At 35.5% G+C, this 14,941-nt stretch overlaps 2 protein-coding genes across 2 annotated transcripts; both read left to right on the forward strand.

Annotated features, from left to right (window-relative positions):
- Positions 1–1,296: 1,296 nt before the first annotated feature.
- LOC108988207 lies at positions 1,297–6,208 on the forward strand. Its single transcript, XM_018961384.2, has 10 exons — positions 1,297–1,961; positions 2,107–2,244; positions 2,875–3,063; positions 3,813–3,950; positions 4,046–4,167; positions 4,337–4,469; positions 4,576–4,705; positions 4,816–4,895; positions 5,068–5,202; positions 5,616–6,208. The coding sequence occupies exons 1-10, from the start codon at positions 1,467–1,469 to the stop codon at positions 5,841–5,843; spliced, it is 1,788 nt and encodes a 595-aa protein (XP_018816929.1). The 5' UTR covers positions 1,297–1,466; the 3' UTR covers positions 5,844–6,208.
- A 7,283-nt stretch (positions 6,209–13,491) lies between these two features.
- LOC108988032 (protein RSI-1) lies at positions 13,492–14,399 on the forward strand. Its single transcript, XM_018961127.2, has 3 exons — positions 13,492–13,707; positions 13,807–13,837; positions 13,963–14,399. Exons 1-3 carry the CDS (start codon positions 13,624–13,626, stop codon positions 14,142–14,144), a joined length of 297 nt encoding a protein of 98 aa, XP_018816672.1. The 5' UTR covers positions 13,492–13,623; the 3' UTR covers positions 14,145–14,399.
- The last annotated feature ends 542 nt before the right edge of the window (positions 14,400–14,941 follow it).

Consider the following 14,941-nt stretch of genomic DNA (forward strand, 5'->3'; position numbering starts at 1 on the left):
GATAGTGAGTGACCACTCATTGGGGAAATCATCTTAACTGAAACTATAGATAGGAATAGGATTCCGATTCAATTCATTTGTTCATATTGTATTTGTTTTTATTCCAATTTTACCCTCCCAGCTGCTTCAATATTACAATGCAGAACTTACTGATTTTTATACATCTTATAAAAAAAAATTCAGTCAGATACTGTCATTTTTACATATTTCTTACACATTCTATTGATATGATTGATCAAAATAATTATTTACCGATCGTATTAATAAAATACATAAAAAAAATTACACAAAAATAATTACACATTGAGTTTTTATCTTAAAAAAAGCTTTCTTGGATCTCCACAAATTTGTTTTTTTTTTTTTTTTTTTTTTTTTATATCAATACGTTTTATAGAATAAAATATGCAATCATCGTGGAAAAGAAAAAAGAGGGTGTCCACGATTGCACTCAAAAGTTAGAGAAAGTTATTAGTGCTCTCAAAAGTATGGAATAGAAAGCCATTAAAATTATTTATATAAATACTTGCTTCTTAAATATATGACATCATGTAATGGAATGAAAAACACTATACATATTTATATTTTGACGCTATTAAATAATTATTAAAAATCAGAATAGGTTTAGATTACGATGGTTAGCAAAATAAGTGACCAAACTTTTTTTGCTATACATATTATAGATTGATTACTTGTGGGAAATAATAATGTAATATGTAATCCAAAAACAGGGTACCATATTTATATATATTCACAACATTTCTAAAAAAAAAAAAAATTAGAAGCAATAAGTGAACTTATTATTATTTTTGGGAAAAGCGACTACTAAAATAGGAGCTTTGTAGATTATGTTATGGTAATTCTTATCAAACATATTATAAAACACATTGAAATTGATATGAAAGGAAAATTCTTAATTTATGCTTCTTAGATATGTTTATAGATTTTTCTATTACCTCCTTCTTTGAAGATTTTACTCAAAAATTGAGGATTATTAAGAGGGATTTTTTTTTTAAAAATGTTTTATTTAAAAGCCCTTATTTTAAAAGAAAAGAGGTTAAAAAATAATTCCAAAACCTATAAATAATTTGCTTACCATACAATTTTCGTTCGTGGCTATGCCTATTTCATTCCTATTAATAAATTTACTCTTACTTACTCAAAAAAAAAAAAAAAAACAATTTTCGTTTGGTAAACATTAACCAAAGAAAAAATAATCCAATAATGGCATTTGTGTTATTTGTCTAAGACAATAAGGAGTGAAAAAACCGAGAAATAACACGTTCCCTTTCAGGGAAGTCCTTTTCCGTGTCCTATTCTTCAATACCCCCGACTCGCACCCAATAGACATTTCTCTCCGTGATCCCTCTCCCTCTCACTCCGTCGACGCAAGAACGAGAATCCCCCACCAAACTAAACAGGCTGTTTCGGAGCTTTCGCTCTTGTGTGTTTCGTTCGCCTTTGAAGCTATGGACGAGAATACAGCTGTCATTGAAGCGATTCTAAGAGAGCAAGAGGAGGAAGATCAAGCAGAGAGGAATAAGAACAACAACAATATCAAGGAGAGCCAAAACGACGACAAATTCGCCTGGCAAACGGTGTCCTATCATAAGCGCAATAGGAAGGCGTCCAAGTCTCGACTGGGGGAGAATTCGACCGATCTCCAGAGTCGCCGGCCCAACGTCCCCGCCTCCTCCGTCAATGTCTTCCGCTCCATCGAGCAGCACTCCGAGGATCGCCTCCGCCGCACGTTTGAGACCCAGATCGCAGACGAAGCTGTAGAGGGATCGAAGCGACATTCCGACGACGGTGAAGACAGCGACCCTGAGGTCTCCGCCGCAGTAGAGAATGGTGACGTGAAGCCTAAGAAGCCAAAAAAGCCGAAGAAACCCAAGGTGACAGTGGCTGAAGCTGCGTCTAAGATCGATGCCGCTGAGCTCAGCGCTTTCCTCATTGATATCACCGTAAGCGCTATCGTATCTTCAAATTTAACTTCTCAGCACCCTGATTGGTTCCTTTCTTCATAAGTTCCGGATTAAATTCTTGTGCATGATGCGGTAAAGAGTTTTTATTTAGCGTTTTTATTCCTTTGTTCGATATTCTGCTTAGGCATCGTACGAATCGCAACAAGATATACAGCTGATGCGATTCGCGGATTATTTCGGCAGCGCATTCGCGTTGGTGAGTGCGGCTCAATTTCCGTGGTTGAAGACATTGAAAGAGTCTAGTGTTGCAAAGACGGTTGATGTGAGTTTTCGCTTCAATTCTTAATTTATCTAATTCGCTCTGAATTTCTGAGTTAGGAGAAACGTTGAATATATGGATCTTTTGGCATGAAATTGATAGAGATATGTAGGTGGAAAAGAGAAAATAGAGGCAAAAGGACCCTGGAGAATGTGGCTTTTTGATGTGAGGTGTATAATGTGTGAAAAGTAAATCTACCTCGTTGTGAAAAGCATGACTTTTTTCGTGTACATGTTATGATGTATTTTGTGAATGCATGTGGTTATTAGGGTAGTCTGTGAAATTTACAATGCACTTCTGCTGAGTTTTCCATCAAAATCTTAAGCCTTCTCTTCAAATTGAGTTTTGAGTGCATGATGGCTGCTCCTTGAAATGTTTTGATATTTGGTAAGGTAATTTTACAATGATTGTAGTCTGTTTCTTGATCTCAAGTATGCAGTATGTTGTCTAATCATTGATTAGCCATTTGCTATGATTCTGTTTCCATAATCTCAAGTTTACTGATTGCTTATACTTTTGGACTGTAATGATATTATTTATATATATATTAATCTTTTGTTTAATTTGTAACTCAATTGTTATTTTTAGAGATTTTATTTTTCATTTTTAATCATTATTTGATACTCTTTACAGATTCCTCTTTCCAGTATACCTGAAGATGTTTATAAAACATCTGCTGACTGGATTGGAAAGCGGTCTTCTGACGCACTTGGGTCCTTTATGTTGTGGTCATTGGACAGCATTTTCACTGACCTTGCAAATCATCAAGCAGCTGCCAAGGGATCCAAAAAGGTGGTTCAGCAATTATCTTCAAAGTCTCAGGTAGCTTTCCAATCAGATCTTCCTTATGATTCCATTATGTTGGTTGTAGTATATGAGAACTTGGTGCTCTGTAGTTCATATCAGCTCTTGCATATTCAATGCTCTGTTCAAACAAAATTGTAGAAATAACGTTGTAGAGGTTAGAGTACAGTAGAAGATGGTTCAGCAATCCTCTTCAAATGCTCTGCTCTGTAGTGTCTGGTTTTTTTGCAGTTACCACTAAATCCTAAGTTAACTTTAATAACCATAGTCTCAAAATGCTACAATACAAGGGCATTCAAATGCTCTGCTCTGTAGTTTCTGGTCTTTTTGCAGTTAGCACTAAATCCTAAGTTAACTTTAATAACCACAGTCTCAAAATGCTACAATACAAGGGCACATCTCCCAAAGGAAAATTTTAACATGCTACTTGTTCAGCCACTCTGATGGTTTCCACCACTTGACTACTACTAAAAATTTAGAAAACAAGCACTATTCATTTCATAAGAGCACCCAATAGAACAGTAACATAAGGCCTCACAAATTGAAGTCCAACTGAGGCCCTGGGAAACATGTTATCAATGGTGCATCTAGTGGAACTGTCCCCAAGCTGGGGGATTTTCAGGTTCATTTGAATTCTATATTGACAGTGCTGTATTTTCATTTAAGTCTATAATGTCAACTTCTTGTGTGGCCACTAACAATTTGCATATCTTCTGTTCAGCTTAGTGAGTAGTGAAGTTGAAAATAATGTGTTGTTGGAACTGCAGGTTGCTATATTTGTTGTTTTAGCAATGGCACTACGAAGAAAACCTGATGTGTTGATCAGTTTATTGCCTATAATTAAGGAAAATCCCAAATATCAAGGACAGGATAAGCTTCCAGTCACTATTTGGGTGATTTCTCAGGTGAATGTCATTGATAGTATACTAATAATCTGATGTTCCCTGTATAGATCGTTGTTGTGATTGATAATATTTTTTAATTGGATCGGATTGTATAGGCAATGCAAGGAGATTTAGTAGTTGGGTTATACGCGTGGGTTTATTTACTCCTGCCTATACTGGGTAGCAAGTCAGGCTGTAATCCGCTTTCAAGAGACTTAATTTTACAGTTGGTGGAGAGGTTAGACATATTTTTAGATTGATCTAAACTTTTAATTTGTTATCTTTTACTTGTGCTCCTTTATTTATAGACCAAAACCATCTTCATTCCTAATTGCAGCTATCTTCTCCTCTTCCTCACTTTTGTTTATTTATTTATTTTTAAATTTATTTTCATCCCTTGAAACCAGAATTTTATCTACCCCAAAAGCTCGCACTATTCTGTTACATGGTGCTGTCAGAAAGGGAGAGCGCGTGGTGCCACCATCAGCTCTTGAGCTTTTGTTGTGGATTACTTATCCAGCATCATCAGATCGGCTAAAGGTGGGCATCACTGGGAGTATGCTTGCTGTATACTTATGATATTTACTCTTTTTGATGTATTTTTAATCTCTCTCTCTCTCTCTCCCCCCGCCCTCCCTTCTCTTAGGCAACTGAAAAGTTTGAAGCCATATATCCTATTTTAAAGGAGGTTGCCCTTGCTGGTTCCCCAGGAAGCAAAGCAATGAAGCAAGTTGCACAACAGATTTTAAACTTTGCAATCAAAGCTGCTGGAGAAGGTAGTCCCTCTATCCCCCCCCCCCCCCCCCCAAAAAAAAAAGAGACTATTTTGAAGTGCTGGAGTTTAGGTTTATGACTGTCAAAGCTTGACTTAAAAATGCATCTGCAGGCATCTCTGGCCTGGCAAAGGAAGCAAGTGACATTTTTATTTGGTGCTTGAGTCAAAACCCTGAATGTTACAAGCGATGGGTGAGCATTTTGAACTCAATATATTTATGGTTTTGCCTTGTTACTTGTCTCAATAAAATTTTTATTCATCAAAAAAAAAAAAAACAATATTTTATGGTTTTCTTTTCTAATTTAAGACCATTATCCCCACTTATTTGTCCGTCATTGAATTTTGTCTTCACTTTGGAAATAGGACATGCTTTATCTGGATAATCTTGAAGCAAGTGTTGTTATTCTGAGAAAGCTGTCTGATGAATGGAAGGAGCACTCTGTGAAACATCGTACTCTGGACACTTTGAGGGAAACTCTTCAGAGTTTCAAGCTAAAGGTAACTGTTTTTCAGATATTGTAAGCAAGATAATATGTCAGTTTGAGGACATCGAACTCTTTCAAATTGTCCCAGTTTTTTCTGCTCATAGAAAAAGTTGCAAACTGTTCAGAAGTATGGCCCTAGCACCGCTCTCCCACCCCTCTGGGATCTCTCTCCCCCCTCTTTATCCAAAGGGAGTGGGGGAAGTGAAAAGGCACACTCTAAGCTTTTGTCGACCCCTCTTGTGATTCTTATCTTAAGGATTGACATTTCCACGTCCAAAAGATTTCGTTATTGTACAATTTGTGACCTAAAAATCCACTGACTTTATGATGTATCTGATTTGAATTTTGAAAGTATAACTGCCGATCATTTTTGAGTCAAAAGCATACGATATTGTTGCTCACTTGTTTCATTTTCTGGTCATTTAGAATGACAAAGCATTGGCAAAGGGAGATGATGGTGCTAACCATTCATCATTGAAGGATGCAGACAAGTACTGCAAGTTGATTTTGAGGCAATTATCACGAGGCCGTGGATGCATGAAGAACATGGTCTTTGTGTCTGTTGCACTTGCTGTTGGTGCTGCAGTCATGTCCCAAAACGTGCAATCTTGGGATTATAGGAAGAAACTCTCAGAGATATTGAACTTTCCCTGAAACTTTCTCAGCTCAGACGCGTGCAGAGGTCCGCCAGCAGTAAACGGTGCACCCCATCGCCATATAGGATTAATTATGTCCGGCATAGGTCCAGAATGGCCTGTTAAAAACAAAATGGGCCATTGATGAGTAAAATTATTTCAGTATTATGACCAAACTATTGTTTTAGTGAAATGGAATAGGAGGAGCAGCAGCAGCAGCCCGTATCTGGTTTTCAGTAGTGGGTCAGATCAATGACTTGTTTTCATAACGACGACTTTATAGTCGTTTGTTTTTCTGTTAAGTTTTGGTCGTGCAAAATGGGTATACGATGGAAATGAATGATGAAATCAATATATGCCTTGAAAGGAGTTTCAGATGATTTCGCTCGCTCTTATTGTTGTTTGTTAAAACTTGATGTTCTAAAGCATATTTATTTCAGCTAATTTTGTTTAAATGTGAGTGTTAGTGTCATGTTTCGTACGTCTTTGGTCAAGTTTTTGATACTTAGGTCTTTAGAATTGAGCTTGCGAAAATAGGGAAGAAAGAAACTGGGAGAGTGTGACCTTGAGGTCAGAGAGTTTTCGATGCCAAAGTTAGTAGAATATTTTAGAAGTTTTTAAATAATGAAAGAGTTTAAGAATCAGAGAGTGTTTCTCGTATCTGGAAGTTGCTATTTATACCGGGAGTATGGGAGGGACAGATCGTGTTTGTCTCATGGAGTCTATGTCCTTTTACTGTTCCTTCTGTCAAAATCCTTTAATACGGTATCTCTGCGACGACGTCATTGATGTGACGTGTAGCTCGGGTAGTGATGTCATTAATATGGCGTGATTTCCCGATTTGCCTTACCCTACTGGTATCTTTAATGGTCCGTCAATGTCTCATTATTAGAGGATCGAGGGTCTCTCTTACTTTCTTTTCTGTTATGCAGATAGGTACTCAATGGTTGGACTCTGTTCGAGGGATCTCCAGGATGGCAAGTCTCATTCTCCTGCAATATGCTCTCTTATGAAGGTTGCATCCAAGGGAGCCTACTTATGTGTCGAGCTGAAGAGTCTATTCATTATAAAATGGGCCTTTATTTGTTATTCGCTTAGTTGTTCTTCTCATCCCCACTAAGAGAGAGGGGGGACTTCTTTAGTATAACGATAGTATTAGAAGCCTAGATGGTAGTGGGTCCCTAATCCAATCAGCACCACACTTTCCTCGAGTTTTGTCTCTCTCGATGAACAATTCTCATTTAGAGTAAGTGGACAAGTAGGCAATAATATATGGAAAAATCTTATTGTAAATAAGTTTGTGCACCAATTCGTGCACTAATATTGATATGTAATATATATGTTTAACGAAATAATGTGAATTAAAGATGAAAATAATTTTTATGATATAAGAGATTTTTTTCTTTTCTCAAATAATTTTTTTTCATTTTTTTAAATAAAAAAAATCATTGATACGCGATATGATGCACGAACGCGCTTGTATCTAGCAAAACACATAATATATTGTTGCATTTTTATTTCATTTTATCTTATTGACATTATTCATAGATCTTTGAATTTGTTATTTTTTAAAAAATAATGGTTGTTGAACAATATTAGTATTCTATACCTAAGTGGAATATTTGTTTTGGTATTTAATATTTTGATAAATGATATTTGCAGTCAAAAAATATCTAAGTGTGCGAATAACTTTTAAATAAAATAAGTAAATTTTAGATTATTTGAATAAAATATTATTTTTTAATATTATTATTGTTTTGAGATTTAAACAAATTTAATTATTTATTATATTTTATATAAAAATTTTAAAAAAATTATAATAATAAAATGATATAAAATGAGAGACTTTCTGTATTAAAATAAAATAAAATATTCCATGTTGCAGGTGATAGATGATGACACTCAGTAGCAAAAAGCACGAGGGTTGCACGTAATAAGACGTCTTTGTAGTTCCTTGATTTCCGGCCAAAGTGCCTCGAGGCCGCGAATGCCAACAAGCAAGAAATCTTCCAACAGCATTCTTTGAAAATTGCTGCCTCCTCACATGGCCTCTACCAACCAATATATTGCAACCTCAAAGTTGTTTTTTCAGGGCAAGAATTTCAACGACAACTTATTCATGGATCTTGTCTCGAGGGTTACGTCTAGTCGCCATTAAAAACATTTTGTTCCATCGAAAATCTTTTACCTCGAGATATTTGTATCCTTCCAGATACTTACTTTGCTTTTATCAGTTCTGAAGTTCTGGGTAATCAAAGTTTAATATAGTTTTAATGGATGTATAATTATAGGGGCTGATTTGGTTATACAAAATCAAAGTTCTGAAGTTGTTTGATTTGATTTTGTTTCTTGAATTTGAATTAGAGGCAAACCAAGAGATGGCCAATTGTTTTTTTCCTTGCAAGCGTTTTTTGTGACTTTTGGAAAAGCTGAATATTTTAGTTAGTAGCAAAAGTCAAAATTGAATCAGTCCACAGTCACCTAACTAATTCGCTTTTTTCTGCATCAATTCAAGCTTGTTTTAATACTGTGAATCTCTGATCTTGCTCATACGGGGAATGAAACTATGCATATTTGGGTTATAATCCTGCTATTATGTAAAATATTTTCGGTCCTTGTGAAACATTACATTAGATGTATCTAGATTTGGATTTTCTAGTGTTTCTGTCCGAATTTTAGGACCTACACTGAGAGAAAAATAAACACAAAGAGTATCCTTATAACGGGTGACATAAATGAAATCTTAAGGTTCTTGGGTTGCCATATATGATAGCCATTCTATTTGCCCCATTTTGCTCATAATTCATAGGATGCTTGCTCGCTTGCCATTTTAGCCCCCAGAGAATGACTCTAGTACGTGTGGATGAGAGGTGCTTACCTACTAATATATATATATATATATATATATATATATATATGCTAATCACGAGTTAACTTCTTTACATAAAGAAAAAAGAGAGAAAAAACTAATTAGTATGCTGCTGCAGCAATACTAGTTGCTAGTTGCTGCCTATCTAAAATAATGACCCGTGATTAGCATATGATTAACTTAAAAGTGTCTATCGTCCGATGAACAGTGAGATGAACAGTAATAAACAGTAATCTTATTTTATGCTTTCATTCTTCGTCCCTCTCTACCTCCTCACGGTACTACTCTTCACGATATCACTATAGATCACCACAATAAAATACCACAAAATCACAGCAAAATCACCATAAGATCATCACAAAAATCACACAAGATCATCACAAAAATACCACAAAATAAAAAAATCACCACACAAATCACGGTGGTGGAGGGGAAACTGGCTGTGTGTGAGAGGGAGAGATGCCGTGAGAGAGTGAGGGAAGGTGAGCATGCATGGTGGCTCGGCTGGACGTGGGGATGGCTACGAGAGGTGGTTGATGGCCAAAGGAGGTCCTGGTGGTGGTGCGGTGGCCAGAGGAGGTGGAGCTCCGTTGTGGGTGTGGAGAACCCGTGCAAGAGAGATGTGGACTTCGTGGGGGCAAACGGCAGGGAGATGGAGGCCGAGTTCGTTGGAGGAGGATGGCCGGTGGGAGGGGAGGCTACCGTGGAGGTGGTGGCACCGGAGGATGGCGCACAGCGGTGCAGCAACATCAAGCCCATTTGGGATGTGCACTGTCGAGAGAGAGGAAGAGAGAGTATGAGAGAGGGAGACCGGTGTGGGGAGACTCGCTGGAGTGAGGTGGTGCTGGTGGAAGGGGCGATGATGCTCACCGACGCATGGCGGTGTCGGGCTGGGTAGTGGAGGAATTGGGCATGGGGAGTACGCAGTACGCTGAAGGAGAGAGAGAGAGAGAGAGAGAGAGAGAGAGAGAGAGAGAGAGAGAGAGAGAGAGAGAGAAGTGAGGGAGAAAGAGAGAGGGGCAAGGGTTTTATTGTAAAATCTAATGTCTGGGATCTAAAATTTGTTTAAAGATATTGTGCAGATTTATACATTTTAAAATTATATAAATAATTTCTATTAAAATTTAGAGATACAATTATAAGACTGTAATATTTATCACTATAACAAATAATTTCTCTTGCTAAAATTTATATATAAATAATTTATCTTATTAAAACACTGATTTAAACTAATTTAAATATTTAATATATAAATAACATGTCATACATAAACTATCAAATTTAATTTATAAAATACTAATATTTCATCATTAAATAAATGATGAAATTTTATTAAATATTTTTAAGAAATTAATCTCAACCATTCATTTTAAGTTCTTAGATAAATATTTTAAGTCCTTATTAAATATTTTTTAGAAATTAAAACCATATAAATAATTAGAGTTTTAACATAATTTAAGTATGATAATATCCTTAATTAACTAAATAAATAGCATATGATACATAAACTATCAAATTTAATTTATAAAATACTAATCTTCCATCATTAAATAAATGATGAAATTTTAATAAATATTTTTAAGAAATTAAAACCATATAAATAATTAGAGTTTTAACATAATTTAAATATGATAATATTCTTAATTAACTAAATTAGGCAAATGTGTGTGGGGAAGGAGAGAGAGGGAGAAAGGAAAAGTGCGGGAAAATGTTGGTTTTTGGATTTTAAATCCCAACCCTTCATCTTGAATCTTCAGATTTAATCGAACAGTAGAAGTTTAAATATTGATTTAAACTAATATAAAATAGATAATTAAAATATAAATATTATATCATACACTTAAAATTAACTTAATTTATAAAATACAAATTTTTCATCATTAAATAAAAGATAAAGTTTTACTTGAATTAGGCAGACGTCCATTGGACGTCATTCTACTGCTAGTATACTTAAAAGCCGCTATACGTAAATGAATAGGGATGAACAATTTTTTTTTTTTGACACTTCGTTGTTCCACTTTCGTCCTTTTGTCTAGCCGAGTGTGTATATTTTTGTCTCATGAGTTCCTTATATTTTGTTCATCTGATTGAGGGCGTTTTGATCTTTTTAGTGAATGTGCATCAGAGGGTAGCCAGCTAATTTCCAATGCATCTTCTGTTTCCTCCTCTCTCTCAACTCAGACCCCTTTCTCTTTTGTTTCCTCTTTTGTTTAACGTGTTTAACGTCGAACAATAGTTCTTCTGCAAGGAGTAGGGGCTCTTCGTCCTTTCTTTTCCCTCCTGCTGAATACAGATAGCAAAACACGGACTGGTTGTTTAACGGACTTCATTTCTTCATTTTTTCCATGACAGCTCCGATGGTGAAGTTTATGAGGGAACATTTGGAGAAAGTTGGGTGTGTGGTTGGGGAAAACTTTATCGAGGTTGTCCATTGCGACAAGCAGATGAGTGGCGGCTACGTTCGTGGTGAAGGGGTATTTGTGGTATAGTAGAAGTTTTTGGGAACCGTTTACCAAGATTTAATTTTGTTTGAGAAAGTTGTTTGCTTTTGTTGGGAGGGTATAGTAGAGATTTGCTTTTAATATAACAAACAAAGCTTGCTGGGATTATTTCTGTGGAGGAAGTGGCGGGAAGGAAGGAGATGACTGCTATTTCGGACATGAGTTCATGGGGAGCAGTGAATGATGGTCGACCCCAATTTGGACCAAGTGATTTGCTTCTCCTGAGCCTTATTGACGACGTCGCATTAAATTGCCTTGCTCTAGCAAGTAGATCAGACTACACATTCTTATCTTGTATTAATACAAAGTTTAATGGTATAATTAAAAGTGTTTATATGGGTTGAGATAGCAGTTGGGGATTGTGGAGCATTGAGTATATTTAGTTTGGAATCCAAAAGGGTGGGAAGTGTTTGATCCTGTGAGAACAAAATGGATGGCGTTGCCTAGAATGCCTTACGAATCGCGATGAGTGTTTCAACCATGTCGATAAGGAGTCCTTGGCTGTGGGTAGTGAATTGTTGGCGTTTGGTCATGAGTTGTTGGATTTTCTCAGCTCTACCTCTTAGCTTTCTCTGTCTCAGTTTTTCTGCATGTCTCAATTTCTTTATTTTTCTCTCTTTTTTTTTCTACATCAATCATTGAAGAGCTAGGAAAATGCCAAGATTGATGGCATTTGGGTTAGATCCTAGAGGATTGAATATTGCGTTTTTGCCTGGTGGATGACTGATAAGCTTAAACCCAGTAAAGCATTATCTTCAATTTTTTAAGTATAGGAAAAGAACTTTACTTTATGGCTACTCGACGCTGGCTCCATACCCAAAGGTCCTAGGTATGAAAGGGGCTTTGAAAATCAATGTGTTCTTGAAACTTTGACGGGGGAATTTGTAGCTGCATAAAATCAATCGGATCGGAATAGGAAAGTCTAAGATGGTGAATGAGATAGATTTCTACGATGTGCTTCGAGTGAACCCCACAGCCACAGAGGCCAAAATCAAGAAAGCTTATTACATAAAGGTGAATCTAATATTCTAGGTTTCAGGTTTGATTATTTGTAACAAATTTGAGAAATGGAGATATCTTCAATGAATTCTTTTAGGTTTGATTATTTGCGATAAGTTTTAGAAATTTACGATGATTGTTAGTTTTCTTAATTTTTAGGGCATGCCTCAAATTTTATTGTCCTTTTCTTATGTTGTTCTAGCTAAAACTTCCTTGGTCGAACAGTGGATCTATTAACATTTGACTTCCAATAAATATTTGAGGAACATAAGAAGTTATTATGGACAATGATAAACTAGCTAATATTATGATTATTAAAAAAAATGAAATGTAAGGGATGTAACATGATTAAAAAAATGAATTTTAGGTACATGATGTTCAAATTAATATGTACTTGAGACGCGTTGTCTGATCACGATATATATGTATCTTTCACGACTTAATTTACACGATGAACATAAAGAGGTGTCATGCATTGCACGGTCTGTCACAAATCAGCCAACCAACATTTTGAACTAATATTTTTGTTAGACTTGTATTATACAAATTTAGCAAAATGATCAATTTGTAAAATTTGTATTAAACTATGACATATTTTGAATTAATCCTTTTGTTTTCTAATATATCTAAACATATAATTATTATACTTTACTCATATCATCATCCAAATATATTTATTAAATTTTGTTAAATAATTTATTAATTATTTTTCTTTTCTAAAAAATCATATAATTTTTGTAAAAAATCTAAGTCAGGGAAACGTCCCTTGGACGTTGCTCATTTACTAGTATATATATATATATATATATATATATATATATATCTATCAGTCTGTGAGGAGCCTAAGCAATCATGAGAAAGTGTGTTTTGTTCTCACCTATCAAAAAAAAGAAAAAGAAAAAAGTGTGTTCTGTTCACACTCACTTATCCAATAAAACGAAGACCATGTTCACTCACGTGTCACGGCAACCGTACCCATATCAGGACAGAAGAGATCACCTCACGTTCTATTAACATCTCGAGAAGAAACAATCTTGCAGACTTTTAAAAGAATATTTACTTTTTCTTACAAAATAAAGGGCACATGGAGATCAGAGACGCAATTTTCAAGCGTGTAAAAACTGGAAAGGACGTAAGTAAAAGTGTGGAAGTCGACAAGCAAACCAAACAAACGAAACGTCAGACACGCCTGTAACGCACACTTTTTTCACGACGCCCCACATAGATTTTTTTTTGCACAAACCATCCCCCAATTTAACGCCTCAAATGACGCATTCCATTTCTTTCCCTGATTGCAATTGATCGTCCCCATTAATCAATCCCATTATAAATAACACCTTGGATTCCTCCATAGCTGTAAACTCCATTGCTTGAAGAACTACTTGACCATCCCTTCCGTGCTTAATTCGCGAGAGACAGTTTTCACAGACATGGAAGGACGTGCGCATGCACACAGATCACTCTTGTTGGTGTTTTCCCTGCTTCTTTTAATCACTTTCTCTGGTGTAGCCGAGGTATAAGCTGTACTCACTAGTACTCATCAGTACTATGTAATTTCTCGTAGTATTTGCTCTGACTTAATTCGTTTCTCTTTGTATATGATTCTTGAACAGGCTTATGGTAACGCAAAGCTGCGTCCTTCAGGTACATATCTGTATAGTTCTCGTGCTCGTAACTTGTGAGGAATTGAAGGGATTTCAAGTTTTATTTTCATGTTAGCTAGGTTTCTATGTATGTGTACGTAATTTGTGGTGTACGCCTACGTGCAGATTGCAAACCCAAGTGCACGTATCGTTGCTCGGCGACATCACACAAGAAGCCGTGCATGTTCTTCTGCCTCAAGTGCTGCTCCAAGTGCCTGTGTGTTCCTCCCGGCACTTATGGCAACAAGCAAGTGTGCCCTTGCTACAATAGCTGGAAGACCAAGGAAGGAGGACCCAAATGCCCTTAATTTAATTACTTAATATTCTTTCCTAGCTCGTTAAATTGTACTAATAAGCCTGCCATACATGCTATGCTTCTGTAGCATTTCTGGCAGCAATTATATATCCCTTAATTAGGACTAGATCATAATATATACTATATATATATATGTGTGTGGGTGCCTGTACGCTAGCTGGTGCTGGTGCTGGTGCTGGTGCCATGTCTTTTGTATCCAGAAATTATGGTTAGTTATAAATAGAAATATTGCATCAATTATATTATGTTCATCTCCCTTGTTTGGATCCAGAAAATATATAGTAAATTTCTGATCTAAAATTCTGTGAACTTTTTTAATTTAGAATGTTTAAGAACTCAAATTTAAGTTTTAATATTTGTAAAGGAGAGCATTATCGTCCAAATTCTGCCAGTATTATTGATCTGTTGTTATCAATATCAAGGCAACTAATAACATAGCCACCAGTTTTTTATGTTCTATGCGATCATGACTCATATATGCAAGAGATCAATGATGATAAAAAAATTGCTAAATAGAATTAGAAATTTTCTTTTCAACCATTTGAAAAGGCATATACTACAAAAAAAATTGTTTATTTACGACCAGTTAATTCTAATAAAATGACTATTTGCAGCTAAAAATAGTTACAAATAGTCTTTTACTCACAAAAATTCATTTTCTTGTAGATATATATATATATGTATGAAAAATTATATTCTTAAGCCTCATACACTACACACCATCCTTTTTATGATTTTTTTAATTTTTTTCTCTTACCAAATATATGTTATATGGATGATGAGTAAAAG

Source organism: Juglans regia, chromosome 1, assembly GCF_001411555.2.
Source record: "Juglans regia cultivar Chandler chromosome 1, Walnut 2.0, whole genome shotgun sequence".
NCBI classification, from domain to species: Eukaryota; Viridiplantae; Streptophyta; class Magnoliopsida; order Fagales; family Juglandaceae; genus Juglans; species Juglans regia.